Source organism: Vicia villosa, unplaced genomic scaffold (genome assembly GCF_029867415.1).
Source record: "Vicia villosa cultivar HV-30 ecotype Madison, WI unplaced genomic scaffold, Vvil1.0 ctg.000218F_1_1, whole genome shotgun sequence".
Lineage (NCBI taxonomy): Eukaryota > Viridiplantae > Streptophyta > Magnoliopsida > Fabales > Fabaceae > Vicia > Vicia villosa.
In genome coordinates this window covers 868,875-891,321 of record NW_026705082.1, presented here as the reverse complement: position 1 = coordinate 891,321, position 22,447 = coordinate 868,875, and the positions used below count along the sequence as shown (strand labels likewise).

At 34.1% G+C, this 22,447-nt stretch overlaps 1 protein-coding gene across 1 annotated transcript; it reads left to right on the top strand.

Annotated features, from left to right (window-relative positions):
* The first annotated feature begins 20,049 nt into the window (after positions 1–20,049).
* On the top strand, positions 20,050–21,640 carry LOC131625496 (uncharacterized). The gene is made up of 2 exons (XM_058896351.1): positions 20,050–20,303; positions 20,482–21,640. Exons 1-2 carry the CDS (start codon positions 20,127–20,129, stop codon positions 21,169–21,171), a joined length of 867 nt encoding a protein of 288 aa, XP_058752334.1. The 5' UTR covers positions 20,050–20,126; the 3' UTR covers positions 21,172–21,640.
* The last annotated feature ends 807 nt before the right edge of the window (positions 21,641–22,447 follow it).

The window sequence follows — 22,447 nt, the reverse complement described above, 5'->3', positions numbered from 1 at the left end:
GGCAATGGCATCGGAGCTGTGATCATTTCCCCCGCAGGAGGTCATACACCATTCACTGCCAGATTATGCTTCAATTGCACTAACAATATAGCCGAATACGAAGCATGTATTCTAGGTCTTAAAGCTGCAATCGATCTACGAATCAAATTCCTGGAAGTCTACGGAGACTCGGCCTTGGTAATCTACCAAGTCAAAGGGGAATGGGACACGAAGCACCCGAATCTAATTCCTTAAAAAGAATATGTGCTGAGTTTGATTCCTTACTTCGAGGAAATCACTTTCGAACACATCCCACGCGAGGAAAATCAACTAGCTGATGCTTTAGCTACCATGTCATCCATGTTCAAAGTCAGGTGGGACAACGAGGCGCCTATGATCACCATTTACAGGCAAGATGAACCATCATATTGCAATGAGATCAATACCGAAGGAACCGAAGAAAAACCATGGTTCCATGAAGTAAAAAGATATCTCGAAGCTCAGGAGTACCCTGAAGGGGCATCCATTAACGACAGAAAGTTTCTAAGGAGATTTGCTGCCAAATTCTTTCTAAGCAATGGAACCCTATACAAACGCAACCATGACTCGACTTTACTTCGCTGTGTAAACAAGAAGGAAGCAGAGCAGATCATGGAAGAAATACACGATGGTACCTTCGGTACTCATTCCAGTGGACATACAATGGCTAAAAAGATCCTTAGAGCAGGTTATTACTGGTCTACCATGGAAACAGACTGCCATCATCACTCCCGAACATGTCACAAATGCCAGATATACGCTGACAAAGTACATGTACCTCCAGTTCCATTAAGCGTCCTGACGGCTCCTTGGCCTTTTGCAATGTGGGGTATTGATATGATTGGAGAAATCAAACCTACTGCCTCCAACGGACATCGCTTTATCCTGGTCGCTATTGACTACTTCACAAAGTGGGTAGAAGCAGCTTCATTTGCTTCTGTTACTAAGAATGTGGTGGCCCGGTTCATCAAATACAATCTCATTTGTCGGTACGGCATCCCTGAACGGATTATCACGGACAATGGCACAAATCTAAACAACATAATGATTACTGAACTTTGCACACAGTTCAAGATCAAACATCATAATTCCTCTCCATATCGACCAAAGATGAACGGCGCGGCGGAAGCTGCCAACAAGAACATCAAGAAGATCATACAAAAAATGACAGTAACCTACAAAGACTGGCATGAGATGTTGCCTTTTGCTCTTCATGGTTATCGCACATCTGCGCGTACTTCAACAGGGGCAACTCCATTCTCCTTAGTCTATGGTATGGAGGCAGTCCTTCCAATTGAAATTCAGATTCCTTCCCTAAGGATTATGAAAGAAGCCAATCTAGACGAAGACGATTGGATTCAAACACGGTTGGACTAGATAAACTTGATTGATGAGAAAAGGCTCGCAGCTATTTGTCATGGTCAGCTATACCAAAAGCGTATGATCAAAGCCTTCAACAAAAAAGTCAAAAGTCAAGCATACCAAACTGGTGGCTTGGTTGTCAAACGCATCATCTTACCACAAGGTGATCCCAGAGGCAAATGGACTCCCACCTACGAGGGACCATTCATAATCAAGAAAGTATTCTCCGGCGGCGCCATGTTGCTTACCACCATGGATGGTGAGGATTTCCCACACCCTGTGAATGCTGACATAGTCAAAAAATACTTCGCTTAAAAAGAAAAAAGCAGCTCGCTAAGTTGAAAACCTGAAAGGGCAACTTAGGCAAAAAATGAGCGTCTCGGTGGATTGAAAACCCGAAAGGGCGATCCAGGCAAAGGTTAGAGACTAAACAAATACTATCCCGGTAGGCTGAAAACCTGAAAGGGCAGCCTAGGCAAAAGTTAGGGAATGAAGCATACAACTGTGTTCCGTTCAGCTGCCTACTCACCATCAAGATTCAACACCTCAAAGACACCGATCAGTCCAATCACTTTCTTCCAACAAGTGAGGGATGAGATGCTCGAAGACAGATTGGCAATAGCAGAGTTGAAACTTGACTGGATCATTTTCACATAGCTATTTATCTTTATAAATATTTTCCAAAACTTTCTGACAATTTCCTACTTCTAGGATTTTTGTCTCCCTGTGCTAACCAGCCTATCATGGCTCTTTTTCAAAAATCAATGCAGCTTAGGCTCAAAAATCACCTTTTTCACTTTTTCTGTTTAAATACGTAAACGTCCCAATGATAATTTTGAATGAACATGTGCATTTGAATATGATTGATGTTTACCAGGAAAAACAGGAATAGCATTCAGGAAATGTCCCAATTATCTGGACATCATCCCATCAGAAGAAAACCACCAAGTGAAACGCATTTCTCAGCAAATTCCTCAAAGAGATTTTCTCTTCAAAAGAAGTCTTATCCCCCAGCAGGGTTGTTCCAGATTACTATCTTCAGAAGGTGTGATCCCCGCACCCGGACTTGGTCAGACAGTGCATCGGAGGATTATGCATCTTCCTCATTCCCATTTGAAAGGGCATCAGAGCTTCCAGCTGCCTTTCATTCTCAAGTGATGGTCAAAGATCCTTCAACAGGATACCAGGGTTCTCAAAGAATTTCCCCAGCCGAGGGTACTCAAACAAGACAAAAGATCATCAACGATCACAATACATTCATGTCCAGATGACTAGTGGGAATTTATTTTTCCAACTAGAAGCTTGACACATCACATATTTATACACTCACACATTCATATTCACATTCATCACACATTCATACTTCATACATTCATACATTCATATATCATATTCATACATCATGCATCATGCGCATATTCATACACAACATCCCATGCATATTTCTCCGGGAATATCTCACATTACATGCATCATAAACATTGCATATCACTAACTTGATTTTTCAGGTAGACGGATATCTTCAACAAAGATGTTCTCAATCACATGCAGTGTTCACCTGAATTCCATGAACGGTTCTCTCAGATATAATCAAGCTGAAGATTCAATCTGATCACTTACCGACTCAAAAAACAAGCATCACAGATCTAAAGCGATACCTCAGACGGTTCCAGAACGATCTAACATTGCAGATCTAAAGCGATACCTCAGACGGTTCCAGAACGATCTAACATTGCAAATCTAAAGCGATACCTCAGACGGTTCCAGAACGATCTAACATTGCAGATCTAAAGCGATACCTCAGACGGTTCCAGAACGATCTAGCATCACAGATCTAAAGCGATACCTCAGACGGTTCCAAAACGATCTAGCATCACAGATCTAAAGCGATACCTCAGACGGTTCCAGAACGATCTAACATTGCAGATCTAAAGCGATACCTCAGACGGTTCCACAATGATCAACTTCCAAAATCTAAATCGGAAAAAACTTTGGACAAGTTCCGTAACGATTATCTTCCAAGACTTAAAGCGGTAACCCTGGACGGTTCCGAAAGATTCAACACAAAGACTTTCAAATCCTTCATCAAGATATAATCAATGGATTCATTCTGAGGAACAAACCATCAACCCATTTACCAGGTGGCATCTGAAAGCCCATCTCAGGTAATGTTTCAATCTGCCAACAACATTTCGCAGACGACATTCAAATGCAACTTCCAACATCTCTTCTGATCAAGGTAAGTGCAAATTTTCAGGGCATCTAAATATTCAATCATCTTCTACCTTCAGATTTCAGACAATCTCTTCAGGTTTAAGAAGATTGAAAAGGGGCAACTGTTATACCCCAAAATTTGCCCGCATCTTTTTCCAAGAAAACTCCAATCTGAAAATTAAGAGTCTCATATAATCATGGATTTTTATTTCAACAAATATCCTGACATATGAAATACTTAGTTTTTAGAATTTTTCTTATACAGTAATTTGGCTTGCAGTTGAATTTATTCTTACGCAAACGCCAAATACTGTTTGTCACTTCACACATGCTATTTATTTATTTACAGATAAATAGTACTGACACAATTGGTACAGAGTTAAATCTTTTTGCAGGCGCAGAATCAGGAAACTCAGACTGTACTAGTAACAAGTAGATTATTATTATCTTTTGTTTCCCACTAATTTTTGTACTATATTCCATTATTTTCAAAAATCTTTCAAAATATCTTTTTCAAAAATCAAATCCTAACTTTATTCTCCACATCTCTCTTTTTCCCAACACTATCATACACTTTCTTTCAAATCTTATTTCCACTCAAATTTTCCTTTTGTACGGAATCACATCATTCCCCAACGTCTCTATCTTTCTTTCCACTCTATAAATACCTCTCATTTCTTCCATAAAATCTCACATCAAATTCTAACTCATCTTTCAAATTCCTACCTCATATCTATTTTCTCTTCTTCCCTGACAAGAATGGCAAAGTGGATAGAGACACTGTTTCTTACAGTCATCACCATTGCTACGGTGATCATGACTTTCTTCTGCCTGCATAGTCCTGAAGAGTGTGGACCTGCAATGGTTGCACTCCCAATCATCTACATGTTATTGTTCATAGCATGGGTCATCAATCGTCATTCTTAAAATTTGCCGTATTTCTTATTTCTTAAATGTACCGTTTATTCGTCGTACTGTTCAATATAGTATGTAATATTTGTACTGTCAGTATTAAATGTTGTACTATTTGTCATAATATTGCTTAATTACTAAGATAATATTTTGTGTGTTTTCTGCCAGTCAAATATTCCTATTTCTGTGCATTAAATGATTTTCAGGGTTATTATCGGTAATTTTGCCCGCATACAGTAAATATTAGTTATTTATTATGTCTGTGTTTTTCTAACAAGTCATGTAAATAAACTTTCATTTTTCACATAAAACAAAAACAAAAACAACAAAAAAGAAAATTAACTTTGACTGTTGATTTTTCACTCTAACTGCTACATCAATACCTGGACAGTCAGTTGACAGCCAAACTGCTGGCAGTACAATTCTCAGTGTTTTGTACTATCAATCAAATCAATATTTCACAATTCAAAATTCCAAGATTTTTGTGCTAGAAGTCTTCTGAATATCACGCGATTAGCAGAAACTCAACACTGCACAAAAATCAGGTACGTTTAACTGTCTCCTACATAAACAGTCCCTAATCAGGGTTTTTCTTGTTTTTACAGGAGCAACAAGTTTTTGAGACCTCAAATGGATTCCATACACATCCATATATCTCAAAGTACCATCATACAAATTTTCAAACTTCAATTCACTCAGACGCACCGTCAGCAGCTCAAACAGTCAACAGACGACCCGTTTGACCAAAAAAGTCAACAGACAGTCAAAAATGAAATTTTTTGTCAAAGTCCATATTTTGTCAAAGGATTCATCATTTGATCATTGGATGATCATAATTCATCAAGGAGAGATCAAAAATCAACAAAACCCTAAGATTCAAAATTAGGGTTTTTACCTGAAAAGTCAACTCAACTTTGACTGGTCATAACTCTCTCATCCTTCATCCAAAAAATTCAAACCAAAGCTCATTTTGAAGGAAATTCAATTATCTTTCAAATGCAATTGATCCCATGGTCATTGCATTCACCATTTGAAAAATATGACCAAAGATATTACAGGTCATTTTCAAAGTCAACAAAAAGACACTTTTTTCAAAAGGACACACAAGGAGCATCAAAAATCATTTTGACATGAGACCAAAGACATTGGTTAGAGAACTCTTTGAGATTTCCAAAAAGTGCAAGATCTCATTCATATGACAAAAATTGAAGGATCTACACCTTGTTAAAGTTGGCTAAATTTTGGAAAATGCATGAAACCAACATTGCTCAAAAATGCATTTTTTCCAAAAGGGGCCAAGTTTTTATGGTTCAAACATCTTTGCCATGTTATTATGGGCCTCCCACGACCAAGATTAAGCCCACACCTTTTTTTATCCATTTTTGGCATAATTTTATCTTATTTTAAGATTAAATTAAAAAGAAAATGGATGGATAAATGGTAGCTTAACTTCCAAGCATGACTCACCCAAGGAATCTTCATCTTTCTGCAGAGAATTGAAGAGCAAGGCAGGTGCATTGAAGGCAAGGAGACTTGGTCAAGAATTCAAAGCTTTTTAATATTAAAAAATGCAAGATTTCCACAAAGGCAACTAAGATGCTTCTTAGCTTCAATTCTAAGCACTCAATACTTATATATAGACTATCATAGTTCAGTAACAAAGGGGGACGAGTTCAGAAGCATTCATAAGCATATAGCATTCTTGTAACAACTTGTAATTTTCAAAGAAACTTGAAATTCGAATTTTAAGTTTCAGTCCATTTCAATACAAAATAAACATTCAAACACCATCTCTAAGCTTCACTGAAACAGTTCCAATCATTTCCAAGTCCTAAACTTCATTGAATCGAGCTATATAAGCCACGGTTTGTTCAAACTAAAACCAACTTATATCTCATAACTCACACATATTTAACAAGATGTAGATGCATAATTGTGTTTGGCTTGAAGCTCTGGTCGTTTCTGGAGCTTCAATTGGATTTTAATGGCTGTTTGTAGCATATACCATTTTAGGGTTTGCTTAGCTCAAAATTAGGGTTCTTCGTTAGGGCCAAAATTAAGCAAAATTAAGGACATGGTTACGTTCAGTGGAACAAGACGAGTTGAATGGTACCATCGCGCCAAATTTATTTGCTTGTTTACCCCTATTCGTTATTTTGCAGATTTAGGGCTCACTTATTATAGCGCTTTTTTGCAAAAACGCTGTTGAAAGTCCTGTCTGAAGGTTGAAGACGAAGACGTGTCTTCCTCCTATTGGATGGCACGCGCGCACAAGTTTTTAAATTTCCCACTAATCCAGTGTTTTGCAGGTACACTGAGTGCCATGTGCCTCAAAGTCTGGACCTTCTGATCCACTTGCCAGCTCATCCAACGCCTCAGAACACGCATGCACATCATACTCCCTCATCAAATTTCCACACCTGATTAGTATCCTTTTTATTTTCTATTTTATTTTAATTTCTTTGTTAAATTAATTAAAAATAGTTTTAAAAATCCAAAAAATACACAAAAAATATTTTTAGACTTCTAAAATAATATATTATTTTCTGAAATAAAAATATTTTATTTTTCTTCAAAATTTCAATATTTTGTATAATTAATTAGTATATATTTATATATTTGCTTTTTAATTATTCTAACCAATCAAAAAATCATATAAAAAATTGTTCTTTATATTGAATATTGTTTATATATTATAAACTAATTTTGTACATATTTTGAATAATTTTATCCTTAAGTTTTAATTTGTTGTATAATTATTTGCATAATTATGTTTTAATTAACTTAAATCAATTTCAAAAATTTCAAAAAAAATTAGTTTTGTTTTAAAATTAATTGACAAATATTTTGTACATATTTTAAACTTAATTCCTAGGTTTAAATCTATTTTCATCTTTTTTCTTCATTTTAATTTAATTAATCATGCATTAATTATAATTAAAATCAATCATAAAAAATCAAAAAAACATGCCTTTTATTTTTCTTGCAATTTAAATTCCTAGATAAATGTATAGGATGTCAAATTCATGTAAATAGGCTAGTTTATATTTCCTGCACAATCGATGTAATAGCGTAGATTTACTTTCCGCACTTTACATTTCCGCATTTTAATTTCCAGCAAATATAAACTGCGTGTATGTCAAAGATAAAATTGAACCGTTAGATCACTAACTTCAAAGATAAAATATCTGAATCCAATCACAGTCACACTTGCACCTTTTAAAGGTAATCCCTTCTCATTCTTTTCAAAATCAAAGTCAAAATTCTACTGTTTCGAGTACAAAATCGAACCTTGCGTTTATATCCGGTGAAAGGATAGATTTTTAAAGGAAATAGGATAAAGACCTTACAACTCAGGGTAGACCTCCTAGTTTGCTTGCTCAAATCAAAACAAACAAAATTCTCATACATTGTTGTTTTTCAAAACAAAAAGACAATACTTTGTATACATCCAAACACAGATTATTACAAAGTTAACGTTCTTTTCAAAAAACATCTTTCGAAAGATAAACAAACATTTTGTATACATCCACACACGGATCATTACAAAATTCAATTTACAAAAGTATTTGGAGCCACATATGAGCAATTTCAGAGCAATTGAAAAGTGATCGAAAAACAAGTGAGCTAAGCAAACTTAAGAGCCCATGGATAACCATGGATACAAAGGGTGCTAACACCTTCCCTTTGTATAACCTACCCCCTTACCCAGAATTTCTCAAAGGTCTTTTTTCTGTGTCTTTTATAAACCTTTCCTTAATTGGATAAAATAAAAGGTCGGTGGCGACTCTGTGAATTTTCAAAAATGCGAAAGCATTAAGCGATAAAAAAGAGTCAGTTCACGTATCTCTCCAGAGCAGAGGTATGGCCCGGATTAAAAAACGGAGGTCCACAAACACCATGAGCAATAAATATACATATAGACAAAGCATACTTACAACAAAACCCCAACATAAATGGTTACAAAGAGAAGAGGAAGAGAAGAAAACCCAATTTCTCGCGGTGTCAAACACGATCCACTAAGCTCCCGACTCCGAATCATCCATGAGCAAGCCATAAATGTTGTTTTCTAAGCTCTAATGTACAAAAAATGAAGGTGATGACTTTAGGAACAAATACCCCAAAAACATAACCTAAAAAACATGTTTTTCTCCTATTTATGCAACTTTTGGTTTTGGTACAGCGCGCGTCGCGCGCAGGAGCTGACATCGCGCGCTGACTGCTGTCATGAAAAATCAGCATTTAATGTTTTGGCCATAACTTGAGAACCGTAACTCCGATTTGCGCCTGGTTCAAAGCGTTAGAAAGCTTATTCAATTTACCATCTAACAATGACAACATATCAACCAAATTAGTGATTTATTATTACTTGGTTTTGAGCTTTATTCGCTGAATGAATTGATTCCGCCGCTCAAAATTGCGCGTTTGAAGCCGTGTCTTCGCCACGTTATTGCTCATGATCTAAATACGCCTCAATACCTACAAAATGAATAGAAAACTATCAAAAAGTATAAAAGTATATGAAAATACATCTACTCACAAAGTATACGTATTTATACACAAAACGGGGTATTATTCGAACGGTATTAACAAAAAGTATCGATAAGGGCAACAAAACATATATACAAAGTAACTAAATTTTTGCACTTATCAAACTCTCTCCAACTTGAATTTGTTTGTCCTTGTTAAAATACGAGAGGCTAAGAGACATTTGAATAAACCGTGTGTTTTGTAAAGCACTACAGAGACTTTATTATATATAGAGAGATTACAACTAAGTATATGATATAGTCGATGTGTGACTATTCTATATACAAATATTATTAACACTATATATTTACAAATATCAACACCCCCCTCCTCAAGCTTGAGCATATAAGTCAAATGCACCAAGCTTACCACATATATAATTAGTTCTGGGACTTCGTAAAGATTTTGTAAAAACATCTGCTAATTGATCATTGGAGTTGACAAAGCTTGTGACAATGTCGCCTGATTCAATCTTCTCTCTGACAAAGTGACAGTCTATCTCAATATGTTTGGTCCTCTCATGGAAGACGGGATTTGAAGCAATATGCAATGCAACTTGATTATCACAAACAAGTGTCATTGGTCTTACTTCTTCAATTTGAAGTTCTTTGAGGAACTGTTTTAACCAAATGAGTTCACATGTTTCCATTGCCATGGCCCTATACTCTGCCTCTGCGCTTGATCTTGCAACTACATTTTGTTTCTTACTTTTCCAAGATATAAGGTTTCCTCCAACAAGTACACAATACCCAGAGGTGGATTGTCTATCAATGGGTGACCCTGCCCAATCAGCATCGGAGTATCCAACTATCTGAGTATGTCATTTATCTTCATACACGAGGCCTTTTCCCGGAGCACGTTTGATGTATCTCGAAATTCGGACAACAGAATCCATGTGTTCTTGGCAAGGAGAATTTAAGAACTGGCTTACCACACTAACTGCAAAAGAAATGTCCGGACGAGTGACTGTGAGATAATTCAAATTTCCAACCAATCTCCTATACCTTCCCGAGTCAGATAGGGGCTCCCCCTGATTGGGTAGGAGTTTGACACTTGGATCCATAGGAGTATCAGCTGGTTTAGCGTTCAACAAACCTGATTCTTCCAAAATATCCATAGCATATTTCCGCTGAGAAATCACCAAACCATCTTTAGATTGGGCTACCTCAATACCCAAGAAATAGCGGAGTTTACCAAGATCTTTTGTCTGAAATTGATTCGAGAGATGTTGTTTTAACTGGAGTATTCCCTGCTCATCACTGCCAGTTATAACAATATCATCCACATATACAATAAGATAGACACACCCTTGGGTAGAGTGACGATAAAACACAGAATGATCATCTTCACTACGGACCATACTAAACTTTTGTACGACAGTGCTGAATCTGCCAAACCAAGATCTCGGAGATTGCTTAAGACCATAAAGAGACCTGTGCAGCCTACAAACCATATATGAGGACCCCCCCTGAGCAACAAATCCAGGTGGTTGCTCTATATATACTTCCTATTCAAGATCACCATGTAAAAAAGCATTTTTGATGTCAAGTTGATGAAGAGGCCAATGTCGATTGGCTGCAATGGCTAGAAGAAGTCTAACAGATGCCATCTTGGCTACAGGCGAGAAGGTATCACTATAATCCAACCCAAAAATCTGAGTGTATCCTTTGGCTACCAAACGAGCCTTAAATCGATCAATCTTACCATCTGGACCAACCTTCACTGTATAAAGCCAACGACAACCTACTAAAGATTTTCCAGGGGGTAGAGGGACCAGTTCCCAAGTACCACTGCTTTGAAGAGCACACATTTCGTCAATCATTGCTTGCCTCCACTTAGGGTGAGATAAGGCTTCACCTGGAGTGTTAGGAATAGAAACAGAAGACAAACAAGTATACTGCAGAGGAGAAAGACGATGATAACATAAATCAATATAATGTGGAGAAGGATTTCGTGTTTGACGTATACCTTTTCGAAGGGCAAACGGAAGATCAGACTCAGGTTGCAGGATCGGATCCAATGATGGCGAAGGCGTCAGAGGAGAATCTGCAATGACCTCAGGGACATGTACTATCTCAGGGATAGGTACTACCTCAGGGATAGGTGTGACAGATGTGTGTTGACGACGCTGATATGTTTGAAGTGGGCGAGAAGTGGGGTCAACCGTAGGGCTAAAGTGATGGTGGATAATGGGAAATGGGACTTCCGGAAGAGGTGTGTGAGTACTATCCTGACGGGGTTCCGGAGTTACTTGGCTTGACTCGAAATATGGAACAGACTCGAAGAAAGTAACATCGGCCGATACGAGGTATCGTTGTAGAGTCTGTGAGTAGCAACGATAACCTTTTTGGGATCGATGATAACCAAGAAAGACACACTTTAGTGATCGAGCTGATAGTTTATCAAGACCAGGAGAGAGATTGTGTACAAAACATGTGGACCCGAAGACTCTGGGAGGAATTGGGTGAAGTGGGGAATTGGGAAAAAGGAATGAATGAGGGATTCTATTGTTAAGGACTGATGAGGGCATGCGATTTATAAGGTAACATGCCGTTAGCACACCATCCCCCCAAAACCGTAGTGGAACGTTACCATGGAGAAGTAAGGTTCGAGTAGTTTCTACGAGATGCCGATTTTTGCGTTCGGCTACCCCGTTTTGTTAAGGTGTATGAGGATAAGCTGTTTGGTGGAGAATATCATTGCCGGACATAAAAGTTTGAAATTGTTGGGATAAGTATTCACGAGCATTATCACTTCTTAAGGTACGAATAGACACACCAAACTGAGTTTTTATTTCTTTATAAATTTTTTCAAAAATAGAGAATAATTCAGATCTATTTTTCATTAAAAATAGCCACGTGCAACGTGAAAAATCATCAATAAAGGTGACAAAATACCTAGACTCAAGTGTAGAGACAGTACGCGAGGGACCCCGAACATTAGAGTGAACTAAAGCAAAAGGGGATGAAGCTCGTTTATTGACTCGATTTGGAAATTGACTACGAGTGTGTTTCCCTAACTGACACGACTCACAATGTAAATTAAACACCTTCGATAAACTTGACACCAACTTCTGTAGTTTAGGAATACTAGGATGACCTAACTGAGCATGTATAGTGAGTGGGGAATCTTTGGCTGAGCATGCCTGAGATGACACTGAGAGGTAATAAAGGCCTTGAGACTCACATCCGACGCCAATCATTCGTCCCGAATTCTGATCCTGCAGGGTAACATTACTATTAGTGAAAGTGACAATACAATCAAGAGACCGAGTTAAACGACTGACTGAAAGTAAATTAAATGGACAATTAGGTACATAAAGAACCGAAGTAACAAAGAGAGAAGGTAGAATTTGAACAGTACCAATCCCTTCAGATCGGGTTTGAGAACCATTGGCAGAAGTTATAGTAGGTAAGAAACCCGAGGTAGAGAGGGAAGTGAAAAGATTTTTATTACCAGTAACATGATCAGACGCACCAGAATCAAGGACCCAGGATCCAAGAGAAGATGATTGAGAAAGGCAAGCAGATGAATTACCAGTGTGTGCAATCGAAGCAGTATAATCTGAGTTCTGATAATTTTGATACCACTTGAGAAAATCATCGTAGTTTGGCGTAAAGTTCTGAGGAGTAGCCATGAGTATCAGATCTGGAACAGTGGGTCAACCGGGTAAAGCACGGTAAAGATTGTCTCTTAGTAGGCTCTAGATACCATGTTGAAATACGAGAGACTAAGAGACATTTGAATAAACCGTGTGTTTTGTAAAGAACTACGGAGACTTTATTATATATAGAGAGATTACAACTAAGTATATGATATAGTCAATGTGGGACTATTCTATATACAAATATTATTAACACTATATATTTACAAATATCAACAGTCCTCAAACAAGGCCAAACACTCAAATCGCAAAAGTAAAAATCCAAAGAATCAAGAATCAACAAAGTTTAGAAAACAAAACAATTGCACGGTTAAAAAAAATGCACAAACAAAGTAAACACTTACCACAATCCTACAACGAACATGAAAATGAAACGAATCCTAAGTACAAAAATCATATAAAACATTCTAAAACAAAACAAGCTCAATAATGAATCACGCCTAGCAAAAACTCATCGGCAGATGAAAAATACCAAAAGGTGAGGACTTTGAACACTCACCCGAAAAACTTGCAAACAATAGACAAAATTATGCACTCATCCAAAAATAGTATTGAAAATGCAACAACACGAATCACAAGGACTTTCAAGGTTGTAATGTGGCTCGGTTAACAAACAAGTGATAAGTCCTAAAGCTAATCGAAACAAAAACTTGCCTAAACCTAAGGGAGTAATTACTTCCACAAAGTTTCAAACAAAGAAATTTCAATCCCACTTTTCTCTTCATCACAAGTTTCACACCAAACCGGCACACACAGTACTGATGCATGTGTTTTTTTTATGTTTGTATTTCTTGAATGATGTATGTATGTTACATTTAAATGATGTATTCGACATTATGACCGACATTATTTATTTGATGTATGTTTTTTTGTCTACCTACTATTCTTTTTAAAATGAATTGCTTTAAATTTACATTTTTGCAATAAAACTTGAGTTTTGAAGTGAAATCAACATGATTTGGAAATATAGTAGAGTTGTTCCGTAGGTGCATCTACGGAACACTCTGTTTTCAACACGTTCCACAGATGCATCTATAAAATACTTCCTCAACTGAAATCACTGGCTTCCAGAGATGTACATATGGAAGGAAACACATTTTAGTTCCAAATTAGAAGTGCTTCCAGAAGTACATGCATCTACGGAAGCTGAAAGCAAAAATAAAATTTTGCGCGGTGTGTACGAGATATATGGGATGCATTGAGAAATTGTCTTTGTTTAATTGAGTGGTCTGATAATTATTAATATAATATTTTTTTATAAATAAAATCATACTAAATTATAATCCTACAACTTCTTCCCACCAAAACTTTTTCTTTTTATTAATTAATTAATAACATAATTTATTAATTAATTATTAATAATAAATATAAGAATTATTAACATAAATTATAATCCTACAACTTCTTCCCGCCAAAACTTTTTCTTTTTATTAATTAATAATTAATTAATTAATAACATAATTTATTAATTAATTATTAATAATAAATATAAGAATTATTAACATTATTTTTTTAATTAATATTATTCAAAACTTCCCACTAACTCACGTCATAATAACTTCCCACGCACACATTATTTAAAACCTCCTGCTAACTCACATTATCATAAATACTAACTCACTTCATCTTAATCTAACTCACATTATCATAACTTCCCACTAACTCACTCTTCATCTTAATCTAACTCACATTATCATAACTTCCCACTAACTCACTTCATCTTAATTTAACTCACGTCATGTTAATTTAACTTAATCTCTATTTATAGGTGCCATCAAATTCAATCAGCTCCCTCATATTTTTCACGGTAACAGTTCCATCTCTTATCTTCTTTTCATCCTTCTAACTTTTGTGCTTTTATTCTATAATAATGAAGATTCCATTCTCATAAGATCTTCTTCCTCCTTTTTTTTTCTATTTTAAATTTATTTATTTTACTGTACTAATTTTATTTGCTCTCTATTTATAGGTGTCATCAAATTCAATCAGATCCTCATATTTTTCCCGGTAACAATTCCATCTCTTATCTTCTTTTCATCCTTCTAACTTTTGTTTGCTCTTATTCTATAATAAAGATTCCATTCTCATAAGATCTTCTTCCTCCTCTTTTTTTCTATTTTAAATTATTCATTTTATTGTACTAATTTTATTTGCGCTATTGATGCAATTGCAAGAAATATTAAATTACAATTGTTATCTAATTTTAATTTTATTAATTTTGAATTTGTTTATTAATTTTTATTTCATTTTCTTAGTAATCAATAATATAAAATTAATTCTATATTTTTCAAATAAAATACAATATGTGCTATAGAACTCCACTTTACTAAATAAATTCTATTAGTTATTAATTAATGATAATGTGATTAAAAATTATTATTAATTATTAATTTAAAATATGACTAAAATATAAGACAATAGTTTATGTATTTTTATTAAATAAATAATACAAAAAATAAAATAGGTCACGTATTCAATCCACTACTAATTAAAATTAATTAATTACTATTGTTAAAATCAAGCAATAAAAATTCTATTAGTTATTAATTAATGATAATGTGATTAAAAATAATAATTATTTATTAATTTAAAATATGACTAAAAAATAAGACAATAATTTATGAATTTTAATTAAATAAAAAATACAAAAAATAAAAGAGGTCACGTATTTAATCCACTACTAATTAAAATTAATTAATTAATTAACGAATTAATTAATCATTATTGTTAAAATCAACCAATAAAAACAAACCACTATCTATTAAAAAAGCAGTGCAAATACAAATATTCAAATAAATTGTTATTACAACAGACACATAATGTAATTTATGTTAATGAGCTTTACACATAAAAACAACTGAGTTATATTATAAATTAGAGATGCAGGCAATATAAAAATTATCTTATTAATATTTTTAAATTATGATAAGCTTTACACATAAAACAACATAAAACAACTAAGTTATATTATAAATTAGAGAAGCAACTAATATAAAAATTATTTATATTAGTATTTTTAAATTATAATAGTTATCGTTAATATTTAAATAGAACATAGTCGTGCATCCTATGTGCTCTAGAACTCCACTTTATTAAATAAATTCTATTAGCTATTAATTAATGATAATGTGATTAAAAATAATTATTAATTATTAATTTAAAATATGACTAAAAAATAAGACAATAATTTATGTATTTTTATTAAATAAAAAATACAAAAAATAAAATAGGTTACTTATTCAATCCACTACTAATTATAATTAATTAATTAATTAATTACTATTGTTAAAATCAACCAGTAAAAAAACTACTATCCATTAAAAAACCAGTGCAAGTACAAATATTCAAATAAATTGTTATTACAATTTATATTATAAATTAGAGATGTAACCAATATAAAAATTATCTTATTAATATTTTTAAATTATGATAAGCTTTACACATAAAACAACTAAGTTATATTATAAATTTGAGAAGCAACCAATATAAATAATACTTATATTAATATTTTCATATTAATATTTTTAAATTATAATAGTTATCATTAATATTTAAATACAACATAACCGTGCATCGCACGGGTGTACGTCTAGTTAATATTAATAATTATAATTAATATTGTCTAAGTTGACCTATCAAAATTTGATAAGTCAGACAAGGTACTAGTACCCAATAAAATTAGATAGGTACAGAAGTGTTCACATTTGTTAAAAATTCTTTATTCGATTCTTCTTTGTATTAAACAACAATTATGTTATAAAATGATATGAGATTGTTCCGGTAAAAAAACTATCAAACAAATTATTAACCAACTTAAAAGAAACTGTACCCTAAATATATGCAAATTTTGAACATTTTAAAATGATAGTTTTCTATCTATATATTGAGAAATACAATTAAATTGAAAAGATTTGTAGAAGAATATACACTCTTAAGCTACTAAGTGTGAATGTTATAATTGTAACTAAACTCAATTAAGAAGTAGGCATTTCAGTCAGTTATGTAGCGGCTTTGTTTCTTTAAATATATGTAGTATATAGAACCTACTATAGTTTAATCTAATGAGAATAAACACAAAACATGAATAGGATTTAAAAAGCTTTACTCTAATGATAAAACAACAATCTCATCCTTAAGGAACTCCTACATATTCTTAAAATCTTCCTAGAATGTACATGGAGATATCACATAACAAAAATACATGACATAAAAGTGAAAAACTTGAATCACTATTCTTGATTGGTGAAAATGGTATTAGTCATGCATGCTTTTATATTTATGAAAGTAGCATAGCCTTGTCAAAACAAGAATAGTCCATTTTCAGATCTTAAATACAACAACACCGTCATCATCCAAATCACAACCAATTAATCTCAAATAAGTTTTCTCTACTAATCTAGTGAATCACCACCGCGAGTACCACACCACAGTTCAAGCCATCCACACCATCACACCCGCTGCATACATCTCTCTCCCTTTCAGTGTTCTCCTCTCAGGTTACTATTATTAATAACAAGTGTCATTTTTTATTCGTTCCACTTTTGAAGAGTATGCATGTTTCTTGCTTGTATGTAATGTAATAGGTTTGGATTCTGGATGTCTAGGATTTGATTGTATCCAAGAACTTTGTATAGTTTTTTATTATTTATTATTTCAAAATATCATGATTAAAATATCATTATTCAATTTTAATTTAATTTTTATTAAATGATTAAAACTAAATATGTAATTTGAAAATCCTAAAAACAATTATTTTTGGAGACAAGAAAGATTGTTTCAATGAGTATTGAGTTTATTGCGAGTTCAACTATTTTAATCTAAAAAATATCCTAGTTTAATAAGTCTTACCATTCAACTTATTTAAATATTTTATAATAAAATATATTAATTTGTTCAAGAATTAATTTTTTATGTGTCTCAATATAGGTGTGTTCAAGCATGGAAGAAGGATTCTTGCAAATCTATGCGGTTTTAGAGAAGTATTAGGAATGAACGGAATTGGTAAATAGGTAATTATAGATTAATTTTATTTTAATTTGTTTTTCATTTATATATTTTTAATCTCTATTTTATATGAGAATTTTTTTAATTTATAAATTATTAATACATAAGTCGAGTAAATTATAAAAACTATACCAATATCAATCTATTAATGAATTTATAGAAAAAATTTAAATAACCAACTGTTAAAAAATTACCAAAAAAAACCAAGTATTCAGTTTATTTACCAACGTCTAGGTTCGGGAAACCGTATAGGTATATGCACCATATCATTTATTTTGGTCTCTCTATGTGTTTTGATTTCTGCCTAGGTTTTTTTGAGGTTTTATTTTATTTTGCTTCAGATCTCTGCCCCTGCACATACTCGTATAACAACTAGGCAAGTGGAAGATTTTTAATAGCATAATGTCATTAGGTAAGTGAAAGATTTTTTCACACCTTATCTGGGTAGCCTTTTCTCCGTACAAAAATAGATTTCAAACAAAATCTATCTGGGTAGCCTTTTCCAATGTATTCAGAATGTCACATTCACTGATGGCTTACAGGGATGATGATACGACAGTTTGCATTGCATAACTGGTCAATTGCTAATCTTTGAAAAACTGCAAGTGAAATTCAATGTAGAGTGTATTTCCAATAGAAAATATGTTAGGAAATAACATTCTTTATTTTTGCCTTTTTTTCTCAAAAACAAGTATTTGTTTACTTGATTCTTTCTCGATAACTAAGATGCAATGAGCAACACTAACAATATCTATACACAGGATTCAAGTAATGCATTCCTCATTTTCTCCTTAAGTAATGATGTTCATAGTTTAAATGTTGGACTATATTGTAATCACTTAAGTAATGATACACAAGTTGTTCATTTATCTGAAAAATAAATAATATGTGATGATCATAGTGATTTAGGATTTTGGACCAAGAAGGATTTTCTTTTCTATGTGATTTAGATCTCCATCATACCGGTTCATTATATAGTGTGTTATTTGGCCGGTTAAAGAGGAATGGTATCACACACAAGTCCATCCGCTGGGGCGGGTGTACATCCGATAACTAAACTACACAAATAAATATATCATACATGTTTGAATGAACTCCCAAGACAATCAACATGCGTCGTGTGTGCTTCTCACTTCCCCATTAATTTCCTTTTCTCTTCTTCCTCACGTGGACAAATACAACAACAATAACAACTCAATATTCATTTATTAGACCATTTTCATTTCACAACCCTAAAGTTAATTTGGTAGACTGAATAGTAGACTGAAATCGTAGACTGAGCCGATAGGAATTTTGATTGATTTGAGGGGACCAACGTTGTTTTTGAATTTTCATGCATTTCGGAAATGCATCTCCGAAAACACCAATTTTTTTATTCCCACTTAGTAAGGTATTGTATTGTTGGCAGTAATTGGTAACAAATAATACTGACAGTAATTGGTTGAGTTGGTTGAGTCGTGTATGAGTTAGTGCTTTAGTGAGGTAGTCAGCAACTTGTTTAAACTAACTTACTATTATTATTGTTATTTGCCATTTTCTTCTTGTTGTAGTTGTTTTGAAGCATGAGAGTATTATCTTGTATTTGTGTTGGACTCATGTTTTTTTCATTGTTTCTAGCTTTCTAACTTTTGTTTCTTTTTTTCACTTTCAACGTTTGCAGATATTTTAAAATGGAAAATAGCAAAGTCGAATTCAGAGAGGGATTGAACTACTTTACAAGATTCGATTTGCCCATGAGAGTAAAAGAGTTGTTGAAAGGGTCATGTTTCGAAAACTTATTTAATAAGGTAATTAAGCACCGTAAAGTTCGATCAGCCAAACATTGTCAGCCTCTCTTGGTTGCTCTTAATACATGTTTTGACCATGAAAACAATACATTTAACCTAGGCCAAACAAAAATCTATTTTGGCCTAGAAGATGTGTTGATGATAACTGGTTTACCGATTGATGGTGAACCAGTTACGTTGCCTGATAACTTTGACGATAACGTATGTCAAAATCGGTTTGGATTTTCATCTGTTGGCGGTTATATCACCAATGAAGATTTGGCTAGGATCATCGAAAATGTTACGGATGCATCCCCTGATGAAGATGTGGTTAAAGCATGTCGTGCAACAGCTCTTCTTGGTATATCTTGTCTTATTATTCAAGAACCAAAGAAGTCTATGGTTCGCAATGGATATCTGTCCTTTCTCGAGGACTTAAAAAAAAATCAAATTGTATGCCTGGGGAGCTGCATCTTGGGTGACCATGATGTACGGCTTTCGGGAGAAAAAATTAAAATTGGCGGATGCACCTTCGCATTAATGGTAATTTTTTCAACATATTTTTTTTCCAATTTTTTTTTAATCTTTATGTGATCTTTAATTTATTTATTTTTTAAAAAAATGGTCTCCTTTTTTAGGTATTTGCGTTTCTTAGGATGCCAAAACTCCTTCAAATATGCTATTTGAAACACCAAATCGGATGTCAGACAAAAGATATTCCACTTAGGCGTAAATACCTTAATTCAATTTCTGGACCCCCATCCTTTGACAGCCAGAACAGTCCGACTCAAGAAAAAATCTTATATTTTTTTAATCAACAGACAGAAGAAAATGTGAGTTTCTTTATATTGACTACCTTACTTTTCAGTTTTTTTTCTTTCTTGTTAGTTATCTCTTAGTGTAAGATTATATAATAAAACAGAGGAAGAAAGGTAGAGAAAAATCACGTACATATGTTTTTTTATTGTGAGAATTGATTGATATATTATATATAAGTTTTTTTCTTTTCAGATAATCTGGATGCCTTACAAGGATGTTAAAGTTCGTCCCCCCTATGACTCACAAATTGGTATAGCGAAATCAATTACACATGTGATTGAAGGAAGTAATCATATACCTCACCGTCCACATCTAGTCCCCAAACAATTGTTTGAAGGAGATATTGACCCGAATTCCATTGGGTCTTTGGTTCATCTCATCAATACATCTTCTACATTATCGGAATTCAAATCAAATTGGGAGACGAGACGGAATCGGTTGGTGTTGGAGGCAAGTGAGGAAAGTGAGGCAAGTGAGGCAAGTATGGAGGTGCGATGGAATCTGAATTCTTCAACAGCACCATCAAATAATGAGAGGCCTACGAGAGTGATAGAGGAAGAGGGAACCAATCAGAATTCTTCAACAACACCATCAAATAATGAGAGGCCTACGAGAGTGATAGAGGAAGAGGGAACCAATCAGAATTCTTCAACACCAACATCAAAATGGGAGAGACAGAATCGGTTGGACTCAGATGAGGCAATTATGGAGGAAGAGGGACCAAATCTTGAAACTCGACTACTAATTTACCAGGAGAGAGTTGAAGCTGGAGCATCCAGTTACCAGCCGACAACTCCTTCAGGTAAATATTTGATAGCACATAGACTAAGGAGAAGGGTAAACCCGTCATTTGGAGGGTTTATCAAAGGAGAAATAAAATAAATAAATAATGTAATATTATTGTGTTACTTTAAATTCAAATAGTTAGTTATTGGCGGTTATTGGCTGATGTTGTGGATTGTATTTAAGTTTGTTGTTTATTGTCTTTTATGTAATGTGAGAAGTTTATTTGGAAGTTATTAGGCCAGAAGAAGTTATCTTCTGAGAGAGCAAACAACTCTTGTAGTTTTTTCAAATTGTATTTTCTTTGTTTGTCTATGAAAAATCGCAAGTTCCTTGCAATTTCCCTTTCTCTATAATTCTGTTTTGTACTCACCGTCAGAATGGGGTTGTTAAAAGAAAACATAGAGATATTGTTGAGAAAGGTCTGTCCTTGTTGTCTCAAGCTTCTCTTCCCTGTCATTTTTGGGATCATGCATTCCATACTGCAGTTTATCTAATTAACAGGTTGCATGCCTCACACACTAATCTGATCCCTGTCCAAGTTCCTTGCAATTTCCCTTTCTCTATAATTCTGTTATGTTAGTCCTATCAATATTTTTTTTTTATGTTTTTAGTTAAGAAGGTTAGAAGTATGGTAAATCATAGAGTAAAGAAGAAGAGAGAGATTGAAATAGAGAGAGATTTTCTGTTTGACCTTTTCTCTAACATGGAAAATGTCAAGTTCCATATGTTTTGTTCTTGAGTGTGGATTGTGAGCAAGTGACACAGCAGCACTGTGATTGTCACACAACACTCTAGGTCAGAGGCCCAGTCAGTATCACACATCCCTGTAATGGTGACAGGAGCACTGAGGTTAGCTGTTGACCTTTTCCCTTAAATCCATTTTCATAAACTGATTTAGCCAAGTTGCCCTCCAACAAAGCCTTGCTGAAATAAGCAATAGGTTGTCTGTTTTGCATCAGTACAACCCCTATACCGCCTCCCTGATGCATCACATTCTACTTCAAAGGGTATCAACTGATTTGAAGGATCCGCTGCTACCCCTTGGCCGGATATCACATGCCCTAAATACTACACTTTCTCTTCTTTTCACTATCCTTATTTGATGATATTCTGGTTTAGGATCTATCTTGGAAAACACCTTAGACCCAAATAATTCATCCAACAATTCATCTACTACCGGAATAGGGTATTTGTCCGGGACAGTTATGTAACGACCGTTTTTCTTTAATTATTTATTTATGTGAATTAATTGTGCATTATGTGTTAATTATATGTTTAATTGATTTTATGTAGTTTTATTTGGGAATTATTGGTAATAATATAAGATAGTAAGTGATGTTGATAATTGGGCCTAAGTCGGTATTAGTAAGTG

What these genes read in the sequence shown, in the direction of transcription:
- LOC131625496 (XM_058896351.1), top strand. Translation starts at nt 20,127, where the DNA reads ATGCCAAAACTCCTTCAAATATGCTATTTGAAACACCAAATCGGATGT. An exon ending in ATCAACAGACAGAAGAAAAT is followed by an intron (nt 20,304 to 20,481) that starts GTGAGTTTCTTT and finishes TTTTCTTTTCAG; the next exon opens with ATAATCTGGATGCCTTACAA.